At 41.7% G+C, this 26,599-nt stretch overlaps 1 protein-coding gene across 1 annotated transcript; it reads right to left on the reverse strand.

Annotated features, from left to right (window-relative positions):
• On the reverse strand, window positions 1-14,798 carry NT5C1B (5'-nucleotidase, cytosolic IB). Its single transcript, XM_068971862.1, has 9 exons — window positions 14,766-14,798; window positions 12,644-12,733; window positions 11,374-11,511; window positions 9,191-9,667; window positions 8,733-8,900; window positions 7,520-7,649; window positions 5,963-6,085; window positions 5,371-5,555; window positions 1-324 (listed from the first exon to the last, which is right to left on the reverse strand). The coding sequence occupies exons 1-9, from the start codon at window positions 14,796-14,798 to the stop codon at window positions 1-3; spliced, it is 1,668 nt and encodes a 555-aa protein (XP_068827963.1).
• Between the last annotated feature and the right edge of the window lie 11,801 nt (window positions 14,799-26,599).

A 26,599-nucleotide genomic window follows, 5' to 3' on the forward strand; every position in this document is an offset into this window, starting at 1 on the left:
TCACTTTTGACTAATTCCATAAGGTACATGAGCTGTGGTGGTGCCATATTTCTGTGCCCCTTCAATGTGGAACATATGATCATCAAAGAAGAGATGGGGCCTTATCTTTGCCAAAATGGGACCTTTGGGGGCTCCAGCAAGGAAAAGAGCTTCGTCTATCTCCAGACCCCAGCGGCGAAGGGTTTTCAACACACGGGTGCCTGAACTGGCTGCACTCCTGGCTGTAACCAGGTAGGTCCGGATAGGGCAACATAACCGTTCGTCTTTGGCATAAAACTTCTTTTGCAGTCTGCCTAAATCTTCCATAAAGCCTTTCAAGGGACCCTGCAAAAGGAACATATGTCACAGCTGTCATCCAGGGAGCAAAAGGAAGTGAGTGCTAAAAAAGCAGATATTTATAAGAAACTTGTAATACTGCATGAAGCATGCAGTATAGACCAGTAATACAATGCTGAAACTCCTTCGTTTATTGTGATTATATTTCCTTGTATGGAACCATCCTTGCATTCTTAGAATACAAAATAGGATGGCCATATAATTTATCATTTGAACACACATATTTTAAGAGTGAAAGAAGCTTCTGTAAAAAGTTGAACCAGGGCAACAGACATAAACCATCCATGGGAAAATGGGGTTACTCTAAAGTTTAGCTTAGAACTGAACCAAAAGCACTACTTTTAAAATTTATTTATTTTTGTAGAATTGTACATTTTAATATTTATATAAAGTGTACTTTTCTATCTTGTTCAATTTCTTCAGGGTTTGAGTCCAATCTTGTCTATATTTACTGTACTTTATATATACCCTACTTCACACTTACTTTTATCTTCAACCTTTCTGAACACTTACTTTTAGCTGTACCTCTGGCACAGGACAGAGAATTGGATTTTGCTACGTGATACAATCATAAAGTCTTAATTTTAAAAAACAAAACTTGAGTTTATAGTATAGGTGAAATTAAAATGTATGACAGTATCACAAAACATGGGAGGGAGGAATTAAGCGTATACTATTGTAAGATTCTTCCATGATACACGATGTGGCATAATATTATTTGAAAGTAGACTGTTATTAATTAAGGTTGTATATTATATATCTGATGCTAACTACTATAAAATCTAACATGGGTAATAAATCATTAATCGTTATGCAATTTTAGGAATCCAAAAACATACAATATATACAACAAGTGCTAAGTCACTTCAGTCGTGTCTGACTCTTTGTGACCCCATGGACCACAGCCCTCCAGGCTACCCTGTCCATGGGATTCTCCAGGCAAGAATACTGGCATGGGTTGCCATTTCCTCCTTCAGGGGATTGTCCCAACCCAGGGATTTAACCTGTGTGTCCTATATATCCTGCATTGGCAGGCAGATTCTTTACCACTGGTGTCACCTGGGAAGTCCCCATGTACAATAAGTTAAAAAGCAAAAATAATAAAAGGAAAAACAAATTAAAGTTACTAAAGATGAAACAAATCAAAAAAATAGGAAGATGGTAGATTTTAATCCGAGGCTTCCCTGGTGGCTCAGATGGTAAAGAATTTGCCTACAGTGCAGGAGACCCAGGTTTGATCCCTGAATCAGGAAGATCCTCAGAAGAAGGAAATGGCAACCCACTCCAGTATTCTTGCTTGGGAAATCTCATGAACAGAGAGACGGGCAGGCTACAGTTCATGGGGTCTCAAAGAGTTTGACACCACTGAGTGACTTAACAACAGCAACAAATAAGTTTCTGCTAATTGAAGGAGACTGAATAATATTTAAAGAATTAAAAACAAGCACAGACTGAGAGAAAATATGTGCAAAGAAATATATGATAAAGGACTTGTACCCAGAATATATAAAGAACTCTCAGATCTCAATAATAAAATGAAAAACAACCCAATTCACATGAGCAAGAGAACAGAAATTTTTCCCAAAGAATACATATAATGGCAAATAAGCACTTAATAAAATGTTCAATATCATTTGTCATTCAGTTCAGTTCAGTTCAGTCACTCAGTCATGTCCGAGTCTTTGCGACCCCATGAATCACAGCATGCCAGGCCTTGCTGTCCATCACCAACTCCCGGAGTTCACTCAGACTCACGTCCATCGAGTCGGTGATGCCATCCAGCCATCTCATCCTCTGTTGCCTGCTTCTCCTCCTGCCCCCAATCCCTCCCAGCATCAGAGTCTTTTCCAATGAGTCAACTCTTCATACGAGGTGGCCAAAGTACTGGAGTTTCAGGTTTAGTATCATTCCTTCCAAAGAACACCCAGGGCTGATCTCCTTCAGAATGGACTGGTTGGATCTCCTTGCAGTCCAAGGGATTCTCAAGAGTCTTCTTGAACACCACAGTTCAAAAGCATCAACTCTTCAGTGCTCAGCTTTCTTCACAGTCCAACTCTCACATGCATACATGACCACAGGAAAAACCATAGCCTTGACTAGATGGACCTTTGTTGGCAAAGTAATGTCTCTGCTTTTCAACATGCTGTCTAGGTTGGTCATAACTTTTCTTCCAAGGAGTTAGTGTCTTTTAATTTCATGGCTGCAGTCACCATCAGCAGTGATTTTGGAGCCTCCCAAATACAAAGTCTGACACTGTTTCCACTGTTTCCCCATCTATTTCCCATGAAGTGATGGGACCAGATGCCATGGTCTTCGTTTTCTGAATGTTCAGCTTTAAGCCAACTTTTTCACTCTCCACTTTACGATCAAGTGTAGTATCATTTGTCATTAGAATAATGCAAATTAAAATCACAATAAGGTACTATTATGTAACCACCGAACAGCTTAAAACAAATAGATGAAAAACAACTGACATCACCAAATACTGGCAAGGATGCAGAGAAAAAGATCTCTCATGGAAATGCAAAGTGGTATGACCACTTTGGAAAATAGTTTCCTTAAAGTTAAACATAGATTTATCCTGTGACCTAGAAATCTTACTCCAAGGCATTTACCTATGAGAAATGAGATTTTATGTTACACAGAATCCTGTGTGAAAATGCTTAAAGTAGCTTTATTTATAAATGTCCCAAACTGGAAATGACCTAAATATTCTCCAGTAGGTAAACTGCTAAAAACATATGGTCCATCCATAGAACAGGCTGCCTCTGCTGCTGCTAAGTCACTTTAGTCGTGTCTGATTCTGTGAGACCCCATAAACAGCAGCCCACTGGGCTCCCCAGTCCCTGGGATTCTCCAGGCAAGAAAACTGGAGTGGGTTGCCATTTCCTTCCCCAATGCAGGAAAGTGAAAAGTGAAAACAAAGTCGCACAGTCATGTCCGATTCTTAGTGACACCATGAACTACAGCCTACCAGGCTTCTCCGTCCCTGGGATTTTCCAGGCAAGAGTACTGGAGTGGGTTGCCATTGCCTTCTCCGTAGAACAGGCTAGTACTCAGCCCAAAAAGGAATGTGCTACTGATACACGAATGGCATAAATGAATCTTAAATGCACCATCTGAAGTAAAATAAGTCAAATTCAAAAGACTGCATCCTTTGGGGCTCCATTTATATGATACCTGAAGAGGCAAAACATTAGGGACAGAAATCAGATTAGTGGTTGACAGATCCTAAAGAGAGGGAGTACAATGACTTACAAAGAAACACAAGTGAATTTTGTTAGTATTTTGAGTTTGATCATGGTTTCGTGTCTGTACACGTATGTTTGCCAAAACTCTCAGAACCATGCACTAAAAATGATGAATTATACTATATATGAAGTACACCTCAACAACTCTGATTAAAACACACATAGACACATACACACCCATGTGCGAATGCACACACACACACACACACACATACACGGAGATCACTATTCTAGAATGGCGAAATGAGACAGATATCAAATCGGGAGACAATGAGAGTGGACAAATTAATCCTGTCCAGCTGTCCCATTTGCTGGTGACTTTCAGATCTCCTCCATTTGAGACAATTGGACATTGTTATGACCAAACCACAAGCCCCACGGCCAACATCATTGAAAGTCATGGCTAGGAATCATACCTCATAACTTCTTTCCCATCAGTGGAAACATCTGGCAAAGTCTGGTCTTCATAGAAGAGCTTCCCTTTCTTTATGAAAAGTAGCATATTTTTCCACCGTCAGAAGGACCATATTATGGAAACAAGTATGCTTAATAAAACTAATTGGGTATTTCTCTAATAACTAGTGTTGAGCTTCACAATTGTTTAATGGGAAAAATGATTTAAAATATGGAAAAAGGAACTGATAAGTACAGAATCTAAAAGAAAGTTTGATTATTTCCCTGAGATGAGAAAAATGGTGTTTTAAGATTATCTTGAAATAATTATTTTCAGAATTTTTAAATGCTATCTTTTAGAGATCTTGTACACTTTAATAATATTTAAAGGCTTATATACAATTGGCTCTAAATTTCAGCAAAGCAGGCATATCAATTATAACAAAGGGTATTCCTCTTATTAGTAAACTTTGTTAACACTGAACAACTTCTTGACATGAGCTCAAGACTTCTAAACAAGCTATTTAGGAAGAGACTATTAAGTTAAACACACACGTGAACACATAGAATTTAAATATCACTTGAGCTGTAATGTGCGGTAAATTAGTAAAACATTCAGCTTTCAACTAGTCTCTTCATAGTTTTATAAATGTAAGAAAACTAACAATATTGAAGTACATCTTAAGTTCAAGAAGAGCTGAGAAAAAAATGCCAATCAAAAAAAGGTCTTAGTAAGATTCACAGTTTAAACCTGAATGATCTATTGTTTCCTATTCAGTTAGGAGAAAATTCTGATATTCAGATCTCCTTTGGTTCCAAAGTTGTAGGTTTTGTTTATTTTGGACCACAACTTTAACACTTCAATTCATGGATTGATTTCCACAAATCTAACATTTTAATTTCAGTTTGATTCATTGTTCATAGTTTGCACTTGTTTGAGGCTCATTATTTGACTGGATTCAAACTATCAGTTTTGCAGATTTTTCCCAATCATGTTATGCCTTCATGGAGTTTGAGATCATGGATGAGAGGTTCAACAAGTTTACCGACTGGCTGGAAATGATCTTACTATTTTGAGAACTTATTATGTAGAATTGGCTAATTGGTAAGCTGTATTACCTCTCTTTACTTATAATTTGGAGGAGATGAACTCTTTATCATGAGAAGAGGATAGAAATATTTCCAAAAGGATAAAAGAACACTAAAATTAAAAAAAAGTTGGCAGCAGATACTTTAAAATGAGGAGTTCATGAAAGAAAGAGAGAAAGCTACAAAGGATAAGAAGTGAAAAGTGCCTAAAAAATTTATAAATCATCACAGTGAATAAATAATTATATCTATATGTTGGAAAATAAGTAGATCAGAATTAAGTAGCTTTCACTGAACCTACCTGACCAAGAGGCTTATTGTCTGCTATGGCTTCGTGTTGGAAGCATTTGTCTGGCCCATGATCCTTGGTACCATGTTCAGGCTCCTCACAAAAGAGGACGGCGTCCCCATCAAAGACCACACGGAGCTGTGTGTCACAGTAAGCCACATCCTTGGCGCTGTCATACATTGTTGCAGAGGCGATCCCTGGCAGACCATTGAAATGAATAAATAGTCTTCTTAGGACCATGAGTTTTAGTATCTACTATTTAAAACAAAACAAAGAACAGTCCTCCCAGACCTTGAATTTCCTCTCTGGCTATTACCTGACAACTCAACTCCTCTTCACAACCACACATCTCAAACGAGCTGTCTTTGAGCTGCCTCTGTTGCTCTAAGGGATGGGAGAGTGTAAAATCGGTATAAGGACAATCACTGAAGATGTCCGCCTCAAGGAAGGTCAAAGCTCTAAAAGACACCCTCAAGGGCTGCCACTTGTGGAAACATCTTAGCAGAAAATCCAATGACAATGATGTAAACAACCTAATCATTGAAGCCCAGTGAAACACTAGTGAGACTTCTTTATTAATGAGAAAGAAAAAAACAAGGAATACCTTCTTGTATTGCTTCTAGTACTTTTTCAGAATCCGCAGAAACATACAAGTTGGTAAGATATGCCTTCAGATAGCCAATGGGGCTTTTTCCTCCAGTTAGACAGAAGCGGTCAATTAGTAATCCTATTATCAGGCAAGAAAGACTTTGTTATGGCAGAGACTAAAGACAGCATGCTTACTGGAAATGCAAATAAAAGCTGCCTTCAGAATAACTGAGTGCCTAAAGAAATTTTAGAATTACGTTCAGAGTACCAATATTGAAAAATGTCTCAGCTATTTTATATAATAGTAGGTATGTCTGGTGCATGATTATTTATGAAGTATATCCAGATAGGCCATGCCAGTTTACTGTCAAAACAGCCATTATGGCAGGCATTATTATCCTCATTATAGAAAAGGAGACTGAGACATAAATACTTGTTTAAGCCCACTAGAGAGCATTGACTCTTGTCTAGGCTAGAACAGTGCACCTTTACTTCAGCTATAGCATCCTCACTTGATGAGAGGGCCAGTTGAGATGTGGCTCTATTTTTAAATACCATTTCTATATTTTCTTAGTAACCATACAATGCAATAGCCAGTAGTGATAGGATTTAAACTATTTCCCTAAAACTGAAGAACAAAAGGTCTGAAATTGTCTCTCTTGACTTGAAATTTTAAATGAGGTCATTATCAGACTAAAAATTAATAGACCTTTAAATGCCTTCTGAATCAACAACAGTTTTTAAAAAAACACTAGATGCTGGTGAGAAGTCTGTAAAATAGGCACTTACATACACTATGGTTGAAAGCATGAATTGGTACAGACTGTCTAGAAAGTAATTTTATATTTAGTGATAAAAGTATTTTTAAATTAAACTTATTTATTTTTAATTGAAGGATAACCACTTTACCAAATTTAAATCTTATTTTCGCTTGGACATAACCGTAAGACTGGATATGTCACTTAGCAAATAGGCTAAAGGTCTCCACATAAGTCAGGTAAATTCATAAGAGGAAAAATGGGGACCTCCCTTGAAACTCTCTAACACACTGATGGAGATGTCACGAAGAGAATAGTGTCAAACAAATTTTCCTCGTAAAGGAATAAAGACAGTTTTGCTGGCATAGGTATGAATTTGATGTATGGGGCAAGCAGCTGGGGAGAGTCAGATGTTAAGCGTGGAAAGGAAAGGTAAAAACCTTAAAACCTTTAACATGCATCTGTGGTGAGCAAGAAGTCTGATCACACAGAGAAAGCCCTAGGTTGACGGCTCCTTGAAGTCAAGTTCAGAAGTGAAAAACATAAAACAGAGAAATATATTGCAGGACCTGGGATTAAGACTTTGAAATTCACACTTGACAAGTTAAGTCCAGAGCTTTGGGCCCGACTCTGGGCTGAAGTTAAAAATGAACATGGCCTCTCTTGTTCTGACATAGGCAAATAAACATTCTCACGCAGAAGGGGGTGTCAGTATCAAAGAGGCTGCATTAGTTAGGCCACGGCGAGCAAAATAACATGGCTTCTCTCTTCCAGAGCAGCAAGCTGTTCCTCCACACGGTATTTATTTTACTTACCGTAGTGATTGACGCTGTTTATAAGCCGCACTCCCACTTGGGCATGGTTATTAGTCATCAGTACAATATCAAATAAGTCCTGTTCATCAGGATACAGCTCACGGAGTCTACAGTTGACATGCTGCAGTGCCTGCAGGTTACAAACATGAACGTGTGTGAGGAGGGCCAGGCAAGGTGGGCATCGGGGGTCTGGAGGGAACGGGTGCCTTAGGTGTCCAATTCAAGCTCCGAAGGCTCTTCTCTGAGAGATTGTGATTCCTTTAAGGCAGGATTATGCCATTCATTTCAGTATTTTCAGCCTCTCCTACAAAGGACCTCAGCGAATGTTTATTGAAAGATGGGTGATGTTTTGGTTTGCTAGAATTATTTCTGTGAGGTAGACATAGGATCAGGCTAACCCTTTTAGGGTTTGTCTATTTTTGTTTTTGATTCATAAAACCTGCCTTTTTTGGTCATCTGATGATTATTTTTTATTGTGAAACATACAGGCTGCTTCAAGAGTTCTCATGCTATCCTTGCACAGGGGCCATGTTAATGGTCATTCCAATGTTAGCACAAGTGCCGCCAAAGTGAGCATTTTGTCTATTTTTTAAATGTGAGTCTTTAGAATAGGATTGTGGTTTCCTGCAGTGATTCCACTATGCTCCACAACTACTTTCTACTTACAACTAGTGGAGGTGTCACTTGTTTCTGCCTGGTTATGATGTTACTGTATCATATTTGTATAAGCTGTATAGGGGATCAGAGCTAGAAGTGCTGTACATTTCAGTGTAAATTCCAAGATTACTTTCTCTATTAAAATCATGCCCCTATGTGCCAAGAGCATCTTGACTTTTTTAACGTGCTGTGTTTGGGCAGGAGAAGCTAATGTGAATTTCAGCTTATTTGAATGGGGTGTTTCATTTCGACTACTTGGAATTGTAAACTCATTATTGCTTCTGGTTATTGCTCCTTCTGTGGAGGGAATGATCGTTTCTGTTACAAATCTCAGGATTTGGACTCAGAGTTCCAAATCCCGGGCTGCAGTCCCTCCCTCAACAGTGTTGAAGTTTCCTTGAAAATAAAAAGTGCCCTAGGGTCAGCTTGCAAATGGCAAGAATGACAAGAGTGGACTAGGAATGATAGGGAAAACTGGATGAGATCCTGAGGGTTGGCATGGGTCCTTGCCTGCTCTCTAGAGTCCTGGAGGGCCAGAGACAGCTTTGCCGAGTACCTTGACAAAGCGGAAGGCCGGCCCTGGGGTCAAGACGACATTTTCGTTGGTAAGCTGATACTCCATGTATTTCTCCAGACCCTCTTTATCATAGATTTTCCTGCTGTCCATCATGTTGAAGAGTGCCCCGGATGACACAGCAACGGTGATGGCATGCTTCGGTTTGGGCTGCAGAGAGGGGCACCAACAGGAGGACAATCACACAGATACAAAGGGGTCAGGAATAGGGCTCATGCCAGGGTAGGGTGGGAAGCAAATAGGTGGTCCTGGCTTGGAGGACTGGGATGCTGGAGACAGCCAGGAATGGGATCCTGGAGTCTACAGTGCAGAGGGGTAGGTTTAGGGAGGAGAAGCAATGGCCTTCGTGAGCTTCGCTGCACCACGGAGAGGAGCCAGGCCTCAGGGCTGGGCTGCGTGGGGGTAAACCCGGGTGCCCAGGGGAGGCGGGCCCTGCTCACCGGCCTGGGGCGCGAGCAGTTGGGTGTCTTCTCATACAGTGTTCTCACAGATGCCCAGTAGGCCTCGTCCTCGTCCTCCTCTTCCTCTCGTTTTCTGGCCAGGTCGGACACACAGTCGTGGTCCATCTGAGAGGGGTAGAGCATCCTGCGCTGAGTATAGGATTTCCATTCGGAGGGAGGCGTGCGTGAGTATTCCCGCTGGTGCGTGTCCCTGGAGTCGCGCGAGTCCCGGGACTCTCTCTTATCCCGGCTCTCGCGCATCTCCCGCCCAGTGCTGTGAGACCAGGTGTCAGGATTCTCAGTCTTGGTGGTGCGTCGGGACGTGGTCTGCAGCTGGGCCTCCGGGGACATGGAAGACCGTGAGTCGAGAGGCATGTTTTGCGTGGGTGGCGAGGGCTGTGCTGACAGCTGCTTCGGCGACTCTCGATGGCTAGGGGAGGTGGATGAAGTCCGGGAGGTCGTGGAGCTACTGGGGAGCTGGAACAAGAAAGTGGGTCTCTGCGTTCCATGTTTGCTTAGGGTCCCTGTACTCCTCTCTGCCCAGCTGGCGTCAAGGAGCTGTCCCTTCTTTCTGTTCCATTCCTAGCTCTTACATGGATCCTGGTTCATCTCGGCGCCTTTTAAATAGGGCTTAGGAGAAAGAAATGGCAACCCACTACAGTGTTCTTGCCTGGACAATCCCAGGGACGGGGGAGATTGGTGGGTTGTCGTCTAAGGGGTCGCACAGAGTCAGACACGACTGAAGCGACTTAGCAGCAGCAGCAGCAGTAGTAATTTAGTTGCTAAGTCATGTCCGATTCTTGCTACCCTATGGATTGTAGCCTGCCAGGCTCCTCTAGGGATTCTCCAGGCAAGAATACTGAAGTGGGCTGCCATTTCCTTCTCCAGGGGATCTTCCTGACCCAGGAATCAAACCTGGGTCTCCTGCATTGCAGGCAGATTCTTTACCAACTGAGCTATGAGGGAAGCCCTTAAATAGGGCTTAAGGGGCTCCAAATATTAGACATTTCTGTTATGTGAACACAAAGACAGCTCTCATTTTCCCCAGCTGCCCGGTCAGCACCTCTCACTTTCTTTGTTCATTTCCTTTTGTGATAGACAGGGTGGAGGTCCTTTTCCTTGCTCCTACATCGTTGGCACACACTTTGCAATGTTCTGTCACTTTGTTTACATACACCTGCTTAGTCAGAGACCTCCAGGTAGGACAGAGGGCTTGAGTAAGGGACCTTGCATGGCCCTGTCTCCACCTGCCACCTCCAGTTAACTCAGCGAGTGGCTGGACCAGAAGTCCCCACCACTGAAGGCACTATAAAGCATCTCAGGGCATGTGTCTCCACCTTTGCCCCCTGTGGTTAAAGCAGTGAATGCTGGGAAGGTCGGCAGGCTAGAGAATCAAGTGACTCCGCTTCAGAGTTTCTTGTGCCAGGGAAGTTCAACTGGAGAGAATCATCTTCCTAACCTGGAAGCAATCTTTCTAGAGAAAGGACTCTTTCACTAAGGTGTATGAGAGATTATTAAGCATCCATATATCATTCCAGCTTTGGTGACTGTTTCACAAGTTTCCAAAGGCATGAGTGAGTGAAGTCACCCAGTCGTGTCCGACTCTTTGTGATCCCATAGACTGTAGCCTACCAGGCTCCTCCGTCAATGGGATTTTCTTGGTTAAATTATTGAGCCAGTCCTCACAGAGACAGACAGATTGTTTCTCCCAGTGCCTGGGACTGGGTCACCCTCTGCATTCAAAAACTTAATCTGACGACAGACTTTTTCTTTTGTGTGACTAGGGCTAGTTAAGGGCTCACAGCGTCACACAACCTAGTATTCTTCAACAATTTATCTCCTTTGTTGACCTTTTCACCCCCTCTTCTGAGTCTTGAGTACTCAATGAATAGTTTTTAAATGTGTGAAGTAGGGAAGGAGAAACCATGGAGTTTAATCATTCAGGGAGCTGTTTAGAGACTTAGAGACTCTAGGTTTTGATCTAGTTCTGTGGGCATTACTAGTGAGAAATCTTCAGTTTCCTTACGCTGGGGATTAGTGGGGGTGGGAGTTTGTGACACTAATTAGCTGAAAGATATAAAATACACAGAACAGGGCCTGGCACATAGGAAGTATCAAAGCACATTATTGTTATTATTACTATTATTCTGCAATGTGCTCTTCCCTTTCATGCCCATCTCTACCTTAAGACTGGTGTTCTTGCTTCTGGACTCCTCTGCTGATGGAGGTCTGGTGGATGGGCTCCGTGAAGTTCGAGACCACTGATTTTGCACTACGTACCCTCGAGAGTCTGACTTCGGCAAAGTTAATTCTTGTGATCCCTTTTGAGGAGAGAAGAGACCCAGAAGTGTAATACCCCACCTCCCCACCCCCTGTCTTTCCACACACGTGCTGATGAAATAGCCATGTCAAGCTAAATATGGCAGTGCTCAGTGAGAAGGTCCCTCCCTCTATAACCTGTAATTCAGCCTTATCCCTTGTGTATTTTTCTAGCTCTGATTGAATCCTAACTTCTGTGAGGATCCATGAAGTGGGAATCTACCTGGGAGGGCATCCAAAACCAAGAAGCAAATCTGATATCTCATGTTTTTTCACCTGTGACTCTAAGAGTCTTATGCAAAGCTTAGTAGAGTTGAGCATTCTTCCTTCCTTTTCCCCACTTCTTTCCTTAAGGATAAGCCTCTTAGCAGATGCTGAAAAGACATCTCCAGCATTTTTGACCAGACTGCAAAGATGAAAGCAGCTGATACCTGGTCAAGGCTGCAGCAGGGCTCCAGGCAGCTGCAGGGGAAGGAATAGCGCCCTCTAACACTCCCTTTGGGAGGAACAGGATGGAGGAGACCATGGAGAGTCAAGTGGACATTTCTATTCCCGTATCCTTCCCCTCACCCAGGTTGCCTGTGGCTCCCCTCCAAAATCAATAGTTTGATCTCTGCTCACCCTGATCATCGTGATCTGCCGGCCCTGCTCCCACAACAGGCACATGTGAATATAAATACGTATTGTGCGGCAGGGGCTAAGAAGTACTTTTCCCTCAGCTGCACAAAGGCAGCGTCTACACGATGGGTGACCCCGCATGGAGCAACATCTCAGCAAGTGATTCGGTATGACTGCACGCCTCATCTGAAAGATGGTGCAGAAAATGGTCAATGTGATGGCCAGACTCCCCTGCCCTCCCTGATTTGAATGTAGACCAGTCTCTTCCCTTAGGCTGAGCAGAGGTTTCTATACCACTTGTTCTGCATGAACACTGGGATGTGGGCTAGATTGGGAGGCAGGGACCAGCTAGTTTCTCTTAGGTTTTTCTTGACCTCTCCACAAGGGCATTAAGTATCCCTTAATGCGCATCTTGATAGTTCGGTCTTTTCTCCCCAAACTCCACTGCCCCGTAATATTTTTTGTTATGCTGTCTACTCTTTAATTCTCTCACCATCTCTGAAGAGGTCAGCTCACCTGAGTGGTCAGACGAACTGATTTCTCAGAATCCTTTCTAGATTTGTCTCCTTCTAGGCTGTCTTTTGAGTACCTCGATCCAGTCTCATTCTTAATATGGAAACAAAGAATGTTTATTAATTTTTTACCTCAGGGACATTAGAAACCTTGGGTATGGGGAATGAAAGGATAAATAATAATTAGAATTTGTCTCTTTGCCATTATCAAAAAATATAAATTTTAGATATTTTTTCCCCTGTTCTAACAAGCATGAGTAAAAAGAATACATATCAGAGAACTATACGAACAAATTTTTAATATAGAAATTTGTTGATGTATAGATTTGAGGTGGTGGTAGTTTAGGTGCTAAGTTGTGTCTGACTCTTGTGACCCCATGGACTGTAGCCCACCAGGCTTCTCTGTCCATGGGATTTCCCAGGCAAGAAATACTGGAGTGAGTTGCCATTTCCTTCTCCAGGGCATCTTCCTGACCCAGAGATTGAACCTGGGGCTCCTGCTTTACAGGCATTCTCCTGCATTTCAGATGGATTCTTTACCGACTGAGCCCCCAAGAAAGCCCAATAGATTTTGAGACATGAAGCGTTTATCATTTGAGAAATGATAGTGGGGGAAATGCTTTGGGTGAATTTCCCAGAGGTCAGTACCACTTGGAATTAAATGTGGAGTTGTTCACACAGAACAGTTTTTTCCCCATTACTCAGAAGTTTGCTGCTTATGGAACTTTTTCATTTGCCATGTAGAATTGAGACTTCTCTTTTTTTTTTCCCCATAAACCAATTTTCTGTAGATCTGAGCCTCATCAATAATATATTTTTAAAATCAAAGACCTTAATCCTGTAGAAATCAATCAACAGGCATGTATTCTATCCATATCATCTAACTATTCATAGCATCAAGAATGAAAAGAGGTTTCTTATGAATAAACTAATAGGGAAGGCCATGCAGGGAAACACAAGAAGGTAACTCATTTCATGGACATCTGTTCAATTTTTTTTTCATTTTCAATGGAAGAAAATACTATTTTACTAGACCAGTATTTCTATTGCTTCCTGCCAATTCAGTAACTATAATGCAGTCAAGATAAATATTATTTATCTGTTTAAGGAGCTCAACTTCCAGCATAAATTGAGGTGTTCAAGGGCAGTCTGTTAGTCTCTTTATGCTCTGCATCTTGTACTCGTGAAAATTTCAGGTTGAGTGATTGAGTCTGTGTCTGAAGAGAATGGCATAGCTGTGCAGTCCTAGAACTAATCCTAAAATCTTTTTGTCACTGTGCCCCCAAACACACACACCCCACCACCACCACCACCACCATAAAATCCTGCCACTTCTAACTCCAAAAGATATTTTAATCCAGTCCCTCTTCTCCATTTCTTTTACCATTGCCTTGTTCTAGGCCTTTAGATCATTATGGACGTGTAATCTTAAAATACAGCTCTTAACCAGATTTCATGGCCTCAAATCCTCTCAACTTCTAGGTCTTTCTACTCAATTTATTCATGATATTTATAAAATATAAATCTACTGATGCTTTATTTTCAAATGCACTCTTCATTCGTTTAGAGAGACAAGAGACTCATGCTGTATCCTGTCTACCTCTAACTTGTATACCCTCCACTCTACATTTTATCTCTATTTTATTTATGCCAAATGACTTGTATTTGTCTGTATACCACCCTTATTTTCTTAAAACCGCCTTTTCCCCTCAGTGTTCTTCAAAGCTAAGCTCAGCATGACCTGGGAGAAGTTCCCAGTGTTAAACATTCCTCCCTGTTGCCTGTGTCTTTTGTACATACTTTACTGAGCACCAAATTGTACTTTGTTTATGTATGCTCTTTCCTACTAGGCTGTGCATTCTTCAAAGATCGCAACTGTGTTTCACCTCTTACCACTAGCATATGAGCATCTGCTCAATGAATGCTGATTATTGGATGGACTTATACCACATGCTTTCATCTCCTTTTCCTCCACTCTCCATGTTCTTTACTTCTCCTTTTGTCTCTATGTGTGGTCATCCTCTGAAATTTAATTGCTGCAAAGCATTGCCCCAGAGCAAATGATGGGCTGACATCTATGTTTCCTCAGTTCTTTGGCAAGATTCTAGGATATTCAATTCACTGACCTTCTTTTTCTGTTTCAGAGATGTTTGACTCATTTCTCTAACTACTGATATTCTTTTGTTGTTATGTAGGTTTTCTTCTCCCCAGCTCCATTTCCTGTTGTTTCTGTTGCTCAGTTTAGGTTTGCATTTAGAATGTCAAAATTTATGACATCACATGTGATTCCATAGTGACCAGCTGACTCTGTGAATATGTGACTTTTTTAAAAAAAGAAATAGTATTTATTTGAGTGCATCCATTCATAACCGTTGTCTGGGTTTTTATGAATCAACGTCTAACCAATGTTCAAATGTTTAATATGTAGCATCATCAGTGTTACTGTTTCCTTCTTTTCAAGCCTAATATTTCTAAGTTACTCATCTTATCAATCCCATTTGTGGCTGTACATTTTCTGGTACTTCCAAAATGAATGGCAGACTCATTTGTGGGCCTGATCATTTCTTATTATTTATCCTGACAGACTTTGGAGAACTTTCTGAAAATCTGGAGGCTATTTTTAATAGCTGAGACCTGTTCTGCGCTTGAGTATAGCTTCAGTGTTTGGTGTATCTTTCACAATGGCAAGGCCATGTCCATTCATTAAGTTAAAGTAATGTGGATAGACATAGTGTGGCAGAATGACATTTGCACTGTTTTGCCTGGTGTTTGCCCCATCCCGAAATATCTAAACATACATCTGTCCCTCTTGTGTACACAAAGAGAAAAATACATAAAATCCAGTCCCTGACTCTGGTGTATAAGGTCCAATAATGTTCTGCACTTATGGTTCTGATTTTAGGTCAGAGACGTGTGCCATGCCAATCTGATATTGACAAGCCATCATGGACTGAGACAGGAGAAGTTTTGACAGCTTTAATCAAAGTTCTCCAGAGGTCTTCTAGATAGTTGGTTATGTACACTCCAGGTTAGACTGCCTCGTTTTGCATCCTTAAATTCCATCCCCTTCCATCCTCCATATCTCACTGTGATTTCTGACAAGTTGTTTAATTGTCCCAAATCTCAATATCCTCATTTAGAAAATGAAGATAATGATGGTATCAGCACCAAATGGCAGTTGTGATAGTTGAAACATTATAAAATTTTGAAGACAGTGGCATTTATGAGTTAGCAGTGGACACTGTCCATGTCACAAAACGGATAGCTTGGGGCATATAGCCTCATATTAGTCAACATAGCTGCACCTTTCCTGAGACAACAGAATGGCTTATGGAAGGAAAGAAAACTTTGATTTTCCTGTTGTCTCCATCTGCCACTTGAATTGGTTTGCTGTGTCCATTTTCTCCTGGTGTGTAACAAATCACCATTTATTTATCAGCTTAAACAAGTCTGTTTATTATCTCATAGTTCCTCAAACTAGAAGTCTAAGTGGGCTTAACTGAGTTCACTGCTCAGGATCACCTAAGGCTGAAACCAAGGTGTATGCCAGGATGGGTTGGAAGCTCTGAGGAAGAATCGGCTTCCAAGTCTGTTCATGTTCAAGGAATCCAGTTTCCTGCAACTGTAGGACTGAAGTCCAAGTTGCTGGGTGTTGGCCAGGGTTTACTCTCAGCTCCCGGAGGCCATTCTCAGGTCCTTGCCCCAAACTCTCCTTCTCATTAATGGGGAACCTCCCTCATGTTGAATTCCTCTCTTGTCTTGAAACTCTCTGCCTTTCTCTTCTGTTAAGAGACAGAGACAATGCTTTGTTCTTAAAGAAATCAAATGATTAGGTTATGCCTACTTGGAAAAAATCTCCTTTTAATGTAACCAAGTCAGCTGATGAGTAAGCTAAATGATAGCTACAAAATCTCTTTGTAGAACATATTATGGAGGTGATGTCCCACTGCATACAAGGGGAAGGAATCATTTAAGGATAAGGGTCTTTTGTGGGGCCATCATCTTAAACTGTGTCCGCCACACTCACTTTACCTTAGTGACCTGTCAAATCAGGAGCTAAAAGAGTAAAACCCAGGCTTGCAAATTATTGACCACCATCTTCTACCTCAAGGAATGTAGGCTAACTAGGACTTCTTTAGGCACTTGATTTAAATACCTTTTCTATTTTTTGAAAGTATGGGCTGGGAAAGTTAATAGATGGAGAGGTGTCTGAGCTTATTCTTAAGTCTTTTGGATTCAAGTGTTTGGATATTTTTGGAGGAAAATAGCCCTCTGATAGTCTGTGACTGTTGAAGCAGTCGTGGAACAGACCTGGGAGCACCTTGACACCTATTGAGTGTTTGTTGTTTAGCTGCTCAGTCATGTCCTGCTCTTTGAAACCCCATAGACTATAGCCCACCAGCCCCCTCTGTCCATGGGGTTTCCCAAGTAAGAAAGAATACTGTGGGTTGTGATTTCCTCCACCAGGGAATCTTCTCAACCCAAGGACTGAACCTGCATCTCCTGCACTGGGAGATGGCTTCTTTACCACTGAACCACTGCTGCTGCTGCTGCTAAGTCGCTTCAGTCGTGTCCGACTCTGTGTGACCCCACAGATGGCAGCCCACCAGGCTCCCCCATCCCTGGGATTCTCCAGGCATGAATACTGGAGTGGGTTGCCATTTCCTTCTCCAATGCATAAAAGTGAAAAGTGAAAGTGAAGTTGCTCAGTCGTATCGACTCTTCGCGACCCCATGGACTGCAGTCCACCAGGCTCCTCCATCCATGGGATTCTCCGGGAAGAGTACTGAAGTGGGTTGCCATAGGGAAGTCCAATGATTCTTTTTTTCCTAAAAATAAACTCAGCAGTGGCCACAGGACTGGAAAAGGTTAGATTTCATTCCAGTCCCAAAGAAAGGCAATGCCAAAGAATGCTCAAACTACCACACAATTGCACTCATCTCACACATGTTAGTAAAGTAATACTCAAAATTATCCAAGCCAGGCTTTAGCAGTATGTGAACCATGAACTTCCAGATGTTCAAGCTGGTTTTAGAAAAGGCAGAGGAACCAAAGATCAAATTGCCAACATCTGCTGGATCATTGAAAAAGCAAGAGAGTTCCAGAAAAACATCTATTTCTGCTTTATTGACTATACCAAAGCCTTTGACTGTGTGGATCACAACAAACTGTGGAAAATTATGAAAGAAATGGGCATACCAGACCACCTGACCTGCCTCTTGAGAAACCTGTATGCAGGTCAGGAAGCAACAGTTAGAACTGGACATGAAACAACAGACTGGTTCCAAATAGGAAAAGGAGTACATCAGGGCTGTATATTGTCACCCTGCTTATTTAACTTTTATGCAGAGTACATCATGAGAAACACTGGGCTGGAAGGAACACAAGCTGGCATCAAGATTTGCTGGGAGAAATGTCAACTTTAGATATGCAGATAATAACACCCTGATGGCAGAAAGTGAAGAACTAAAGAGCCTCTTGATGAAAGTGAAAGAGGAAAGTGAAAAAGTGGGCTTAAAGCTCAACATTCAGGAAAGTGAGAACATGGCATCCAGTCCTGTCACTTCATGGCAAATAGATGGGGAAACAGTGGAAACAGTGGCTGACTTTATTTTTGGGGGGCTCCAAAATCACTGCAGATGGTGATTGCAGCCATGAAATTAAAAGACACTTACTCCTTGGAAGGAAAGTTATGACCAACCTAGACAGCATATTAAAAAGCAGAGACATTACTTTGTCAACAAAGGTCCGTCTAGTCAAGGCTATGGTTTTTCCAGTGGTCATGTATGGATGTGAGAGCTGGACTATAAAGAAAGCTGAGCACCAAAGAATTGATGCTTTTGAACTGTGGTGTTGGAGAAAACTCTTGAGAGTCCCTTGGACTGCAAGCAGATCCAACCAATCCATCCTAAAGGAGATCAGCAGTGGTTGTTCATTGGAAGGACTGAAGTTGAAGGTGAAACTCCATTCCTTTGGCCACCTGATGCGAAGAGCTGACTCATTTGAGAAGACCCTGATGCTGGGAAGGATTGAGGGCCAGAGGAGAAGGGGACGACAGAGGATGAGATGGTTGGATGGCATCACCGACTCAATGGACATGAGTTTGGGTAAACTCCGGGAGTTGGTGATGGACAGGGAGGCCTTGCGTGCTGTGGTTCTTGGGGTCACAAAGAGTCGGATATGACTGAGCAACTGAACTGAACTGAAAAATAAATGTGAAGATAAAGTGATTTATCCTTTTTACTCTTTTCTATAGAAATGAAGTCATCACTCATGATTGACCTTCAAAATATATACCTGAGGTATCAATGTGGGTTTTCAAGTCAAATAAACCTGCATTTAAAAGCTAGCCTTGCTACTAATTTTTTGGTAAACCTCTCAACACTTCAGTAAATCCCCCAACATCTCTGAACCTTGTTTTTTATCTCTATAAGATGGGTATTATGATATATAGTTTGAGGCTATCCTAGGGAGAAAATTATGTGTAATGCTTTTAATTTGTTTGGCCCAGAATTCCTGGTTTTGTGGTCAGCTAGGTCACACACATTATTGTGCAGTCCCTCTCATCAGGAAGTAGGGATTTCCCACCTCTTGAATCAGGCCTGCCTGTGACTTGTTTTATCTACCGTGGTTCTGGGAAGTAGCATTGTGTGAGTTCTAGAACCTGGGCCCTCAAAAGCTTGCAGTAGCTCATTTTCCCTTCTGAAACGCTTAAGGATGGTCTGAAATCTTTATGAATGAAAAAATATGGACCATGAGAGCCCATGATTTTGATGAGGCAAGTTGTCCAAAGTCACAAAATTGGCAGTGGATAGAATCAAGTTTCTAACTCAGTCATATCTGCATCTGAAACTTAACAATGATTGCTTTTTTTGTTTGTTTGTTTAATCACACTTCCTCATCTGGGAGCTTCTCCAGTGGCCCATTCTTGTATCCCCAGCTTAACAACAGGTCAGTTGGAAACCCTATGCAGTTAATTGAATAGTCTAAATAATTAGATCAGGCAAGCCTTGCAAGTTTCTAAATATGAGCCTTATCCAATGAGACCATGTCTCTACAAGTCACAGAGCATGAATAAGGAGAAACTTCTCATATCAATCCTGCTGATGGTGTGTGTGAATAGTATTCTTGCTATGAGCTGATAAGTGGAAATTCCTCATCCAGAATATTGATTGAAGGGCAGCATGCATATACCAGGCCCTGCCCACATGGCAGTTATGTGAGTGTTCTGTTTATGTGGGTCAAGTCTGCAAAGTACAAGTTCTGGGACGGTTATCCAGAGAAGAGAGTATGCTGCTCAGCATTCACCAGTGAAGAATAAGTTGTTTTTGAAGTTCATATTTCTTGAGTGTGTCCATCTTGATTATCCATATGAATCAGGAGAAACTGTGAATTTAGGTAGCCAGAGAACTCTGTGGCACAGGCTAATGTGATGTGATTGATGGATTGGGAAAAAATGAAAAAATGTAAAACACTTGTAATTTATTATTTTTTTTTTAGATTTTTTTTTGATGTGGACCATTTTTAAAGTCTTTATTGAATTTGTTACAGTATTGTTTCTGTTTTATGTTTTGGTTTATTGGCCTCAAGGTATGTGGAATCTTATTTCACTGACCAGGGATTGAACCTGTGACCCCTGCATTGGAAGGCAGAGTCCTAATCATTGGACAACTATGGAAGTCCCTAGAAAATATATATTTTTAAAGTTATCTGAAGGGGAATCATAAAGTTAAAGATGCTCTTTTAAAGTATAAGTCTCTTAAAAAAAAAGAACTGTTACTTAATTGCTATGTAGATTAGCATTCTGAACTTCAATCTTCCCATCTGTAAAATAGGAATTAAGTGTTTATATGCGTCTCACAATTTTGTCATAAAACTTGAATGAAATCATGCAAGCATGTAGCACAGTTCACAGTGAGTTCTTAATAACACATACCTCCAAGACAACTTCCATTTATATATATATATATATATATCTGCATGTTTGAACAGGGAGAAAAGGTCAATTGGAAGATGGCCAAAGGGCTTAAAAATTGGGCAGGCTAAGTAGAAATTGGTGACCACTTTCTCATAAAGGTGAGAGAACTTGGTGTCAGTGTGAAATCAGGGTCTTGATCTTTTTAAAAAAATCATGAGGAATTTTTTCCACTTCTCATTTGGCTAAGCCAAAATGGTCCATGTTCACCTTTTTTCCTCCATCCTGCCTTCAACACTTACTTTCATAAGTAAAGTTAACAAATGATCCCATTTCTCCCATTAGTAACAGCCATTAGCAGGAATGTTCAACACTCACCAACATTAACCAAACCCTAATTAGCCAAACACGGCCTTCCACCCCTTACAATGCACACCTTTCTTTTCCCATGCCTGCTATGACTCTCCTAAAAGAAACATTTATAGAACTCCCCTCCTTAGCCCACTCTCCCTCACATCATTAATCAGCTTGCTGTGCCTCATCCAAAGGGGGAAAAAAAAAAAAGTATTCAGTTTCCTGTTGCATGCTGGCCAGATGAGCAAGTGCTAAGCAGAACTTCAGTATGTACCCTCATGTTCACGGCACATACGCAGCTGCACCTGGGACTACAGTGTGTTAAGGAGGACGTGTCCTGGATTTCACAGAGGCTGCCTTTTGACTGTCTGGTTCTGTATGATTCTGTGGTGCTTCCACTTTCCAGAGTCAAGTCTTGAGCAGAACAAAGCAGGGGAATACTGTCTAGCCTGAGACCTGGAGGCCTCTATCAGCTTGCTCAGAGAACCCATTATCTGAGAGGGGCTCTGAGGACTCAGAGCTTTAAAAAAAGTAAAAAAGAGAAGGTTGAGATGTCTACACGTATGCGTGTTCATCACACTGCCCCTGCATTGTCACCAAGTTATTTCCTGTGTGGAGGTGACAGTGGTAGGAACTTCACTTCTGGGCTCCAGGAACTCCCAGGCAGCATGTCTGCCTCCTTGGCCAGGTGGTATCTTGTGGAGATAAGTGAAGAGTTTGTGGTCTGCAGACTTGGCTTTGAGCATTAATGCTGCCACTTCCTATAGGTCTCTGCAAGTTCCTTAAGCTCACAGCCTGTTTCCTCATTTGTAAGATAGGAATGATAATAATACTAACCTCACAGAGAGAAAAGAAACAAGAAATGTGAAGGACGAAGCACAGTGCCTGGCACAGAACAGGCACTCAGTAACCATCATTGTCCCAGGTCCCCTGCCTCCTGATTCACCTGCAAAAACAAATTTCAGGGACTCTGGGGAGGATTTTATCTGGACCCTGTGACCACCTAGGGAGGGCCTTGCCCTGAACTTTAGTGCCCCATGAACAGGAGACTAGGAGTCTTTTCTCTTTGTTTTACTTTGGCCTGTTTTTTATTTGGGGTCTGTGTGATTTCCTGGCAACAGCCCTGTTGGTGGTGAGAAAATATGCGTGTTTGCTATTTGAGGAGCAAGCAGCTTGTTTCTAGAGGTTCCTCCCCCACAACATGGTTGTAAAATGTAGGTCAGCAATGAATGTCTCTTAGCCCAGCACAGCTCAAAGTAGAATCTCAAGTCTAGTCTACCTTGGATTCTGTATTCCTGGGGATGCATATGGGCCAAATTGACTTTCATTGAAGAATCTAAGCTACTCCATTTTGTAAGGTTCCGGGAAAAGAGCCTTTGGAAATCCAAGAGCCTTTGGAAATCCCCTGACCTCACCCCACCACCTGCGAACCAATCAGAACCCTTGGCCAGCCTGGGAAATTTGAATCAAGCCCGGGAAATGGGAACCAATCAGCACCTGTGGCCAGCCCGGGAAATGAGAACCAATCAGAGCTCAACACCTAACCCTTCACCAGAAGGTGACCAGTCAGACCCGGAGACTCCTGTTTTTCGAATTTTTCGCGCGAGAATACCCTATATAAGCAAAGTAACCCAGAGCTCAGGGCTCCTCCCTATAGCTGCTGTGTCGGTATCGGTGGGAGCCCCAGCTCGAGTTTGGTAACAAAAACTCTCTTGCTTTTGCATCAGATATCGGCTCCCTGGTGGTCATTGGGAGATTTCACGACTTGGGCATAACATTTGGGGGGCTCGTCCGGAATCTCCCACCGGCTCCACGGGAAGCCCGATCCAGAGAGTCATCTGCAGTCGGTAAGCTTTTTTCTGTCTTTCTTTTCCTTTCTGGCAGGGCCTGGTATCTGAGACTGGTATACGACTCAGGCGGACGCGCCAGAGAGTCACCAATGGGGGTCGTTGGGAGACATCCCTGACCCCGGCGGGGGGGGACGGACTGCCCCTGTTCTCTGTAAACAATAGTGGGTCACTCCTGCTGAACGGCCGGAGGCCGCCGTCGTTCGGTTTTACCTCCGGACTCTCGGAGGTGTATTTCTCCTGTCTCTCTGTCTGTCTGTGTGGCTGTTCTTATTGTCTGTGTTAATTTACCAACATCTGACTGATCCAGGGACGATGGGGCAATGCCATTCTAGCCCCACACCTCTATCCTTGGTTACTGATAATTTTAAGGAGGTCAAGATGCGTGCTCATGACCTCAGCGTAGAAATTAAAAGGAATAAATTAATCACTTTTTGCAGCGCAGAATGGCCGACCTTCCATGTAGGCTGGCCCTCAGAAGGCACCTTTGACTTGGGAACTGTACACCGAGTCCAAGATATCATCTTCTGACCGGGGATCGGACACCCTGACCAAGTTCCCTTTTGTCAGCACGTGTGTCTCCTCGGACAATTCATTTCCGAGTGTTAGACAAGAGCCCAGTTTCGGGCTCTGGAAGGGGTCCCTCTTCCTGCAACAAATGGTGACTCTGGCGGGGACTCTTCTTCGCCAAGACTGACATCCTAACCACTCGGGGTACTCAGGGGCCAGCTTGCCTGCCAATGGACCAGACCCAGCAGCTGCAACTGGGACCCTTTTGTCCCTGGTCTCCTCCTGACATGGACAACTGGCCAGAGTGCCCCGACTGGTAAGGAACAAGAGACTTTATTGATCTCTCTCCCCTTCCCTCTCTGTCTCCTCTCCGTAACCCTTCCTATCCTTCCCTGTTTTTCTAGTCCCCTGGTCCTGGACGCAGGAATCTGGTCGAAGGGCCCTCAACCTGAGCTGAGGATTGGAGACTGATCACTACCTCTTGGCAGAGAACTCGAATTCTGGTTCTGATTTTCGGTAGGGCCGAGTTCCAGTCCTCCCTTCTCTGGAGGCCCAGGGAAAAGTCCCGTAACGCCTGGGTATCTGTAGGTGGCAGGAGACATCTGTAAGGCCACCCCTTTTGCCCCCCTCTCCTGCCTCCTCCCCCTTCTTCTTTCAACCTGGCTTCCTTTCCTCCCTTGAAATCTTTGATGTTAGTACTTAGATCTGAAGTTCTGTGTCTCTATAGGAGGTTTTCTGAGAGACTGTATTTTTGTATTTAAGGGCTTCCCTAGTGGAGCCGAGGTTAAAGCGTCTGCCTGCAATATGGGAGACCTGGGTTCGATCCCTGGGTCGAGAAGATCCCCTGGAGAAGGAAATTTTGCTTTGTCTGGCCACCATGTGGTTTAGACCTGCTGCCATTTTGTTAGAACTTGATTTTCTTTCCCTGTGCCTTGAGACCAGGGCTCTCAGGAATACTTATCTAGACCATCTCTAACTCCTGACACTGAGGAAAAAGGAAAAAAAAAAAAAGACTTGAAGCTAGATCTTGCACTGTGTCTGTCTACATATGTCTTGGTATGTCTTTATCTCTGGGTAATATTTTTGAGGTTAATTTGTATATGAGCTCTATGTCTTTGGCTTAAAAAAAGGTAAGCGCTTACAAATCAAGTAATTCTAAATTAAACAATAAATTCCAGGTTCATGCAAACTGGGAAATATTCAATGTTAAATACCTGATATTAATGTTTGTTTGTTGACCTATCTAATATAAACATGTCTTAGAGTAATTAACGTTAAGTAGAATATTTTCATTGTACCTAGGTTTAATATAAATTAAATATTATATCCGTTACAAGTTTGTCAACAAGGAAATTACCTCAAGTGAAGAAACTTCTAAAAAATGTAAATGAGATATAAGCTTTTATATCTCTAGCTAACTTTGGGGTGCTTCAGAGGGCCCCTGAAGCATCCCAAGGAGAGATATTAAACTGCATGTATTTGGTTGGTTAAATTACATGGAAAAGATTATCAGATGAGTAATAAACCCGCTCATGTTATAATGTATGGTAAAATTACTAATACAGATATCCTAAAAATTATATGGAATTTTTAACATTCTGATATATCCTGGTATTTTAATGGAAAACCTGATGACTTCACAAAAGTTAGCAAAAGGACTGAATGAACCAGCGAATATGCTTATAACTTTTATGGTTTCTATCTGAAAAATTATGGGGTTGAATCTTATGTTTTCAGGAAGTAGGGAAAATCTTCCTCTCAGACTAATTATGACAATACTTTGGTAAAATTAAACGTTGTAAACAAAACAATTATATTTTCTATCTGACTCCTCCAAAAATTGGAAGTTCTTAGGTTTCCAGTAAGTTTATCAAATGAGTTAGGAAGGTTATCTCATGGATACAAAAATCTCAAGAAATTTTTGAGACCTTAAAAAGGGAAGAATTCACCTAGATTTGTTAGGCAAAATCTGTGATAAGCCTTTGGTGTGAGTTTCCCAGCCCTGTTTTATTTTAAAAGTTCAGTCTGAGACTCTATAAATGTTTCAGCAAAATAAAAAGCCTATAATCAATTATGGTTATAAAAATCATCAGACCAAAATTAGTGAGAACAGATCTATTTTGCAAACAAACTAGCCTTAATTTTGGTTATATTTAATAAAAATAAGGGTAACTTTAAGGAGAAAAAGATATTTTGAAATGTTAAATACCAGTTTGTTAATGGAGGTCTGCATCTAGTAAGACTCATCTCTTAGATAGTTCTTTGATGTTATGTGATGTTATTGTAAAATTTAATTGAATTCTTGAACACCCTAAGTTTGTTTCTGAAGCTTATCTCAGTAATCTATCTTTGGATGAAGATCAGATGCCTCATGACCTGCAACCAGGACTGGAAAAACACATAATTTAAGGGACTGTCTCCAACATGGATGGAAGGACTTTTTTATCAGGAGAAACTACACTACACCAGGATGAGAAGACGGCGACATCAGAGGTAGACAGCTTCCCCGAGATGCTGGACCTGATTCGTATGATCATTTATGTTTTCTTGACTTCTTAGACCTTTGCATATAAGTCAAATGCTTTTCTATCATAGGCCTGATCCTATGCTAGTTTTAAAAATCAATCCAATTGGTGGGTTTGTGACCAATTACCTGCATCTGGTTCTGGGTTACCTTGGTAAATTTCTCTATTACCAGACTCTAACTGGTTGGCCCTGAGAAAATTTACTTAAAAAATTAAGTCATACTAAAGATAATCAGTCTAGTGACACTAGAAAACTGGGCTATGTGCCTTATAGATGGTGCCAATATATAATTACCCTGAAAGATAAAGATTCTACAGGGCAGACTAAGTCAGATGACCTGAAGATATACTGGGCTACATCTAATGGAAGTTGTTAACATAAGTCTTACTTGTGGCTTTACTAATACTGCTGGCTATGTTATTTGTATTTCACCTGTTTTACAAAATTGCTGTTTCTTACACTGTCCAATATGTGTGTGAGGCCTCTAATAGAATAATATATAGTCCCATATGAGATCGATGATGGTAACAGTGTAACTCTAGATATGGCAAGAAGCAACAAAAGGGAATATTTTCCTGGACCAAAAAGCTAGTAAGACAGGTGGTCCGGAGAATTTTAGATACTGTTTTATGGCCTAGTCCAGTAACAGCACATTGAGTGGCCTGCTTACCTGAGAATGGACACTCTCAGCACCATAGGGTAAAATAGTCATGAAGTGCTCCCCTCATAATCATGGTCAAGTTTATGAGCAAAAAGGGGCTCTGCCAACTGAAGACTGACACTCGCCATCTGCATCTATGAAGATTAA

This window comes from Capricornis sumatraensis, chromosome 1, assembly GCF_032405125.1.
Source record: "Capricornis sumatraensis isolate serow.1 chromosome 1, serow.2, whole genome shotgun sequence".
In the NCBI taxonomy this organism is placed as follows: domain Eukaryota; kingdom Metazoa; phylum Chordata; class Mammalia; order Artiodactyla; family Bovidae; genus Capricornis; species Capricornis sumatraensis.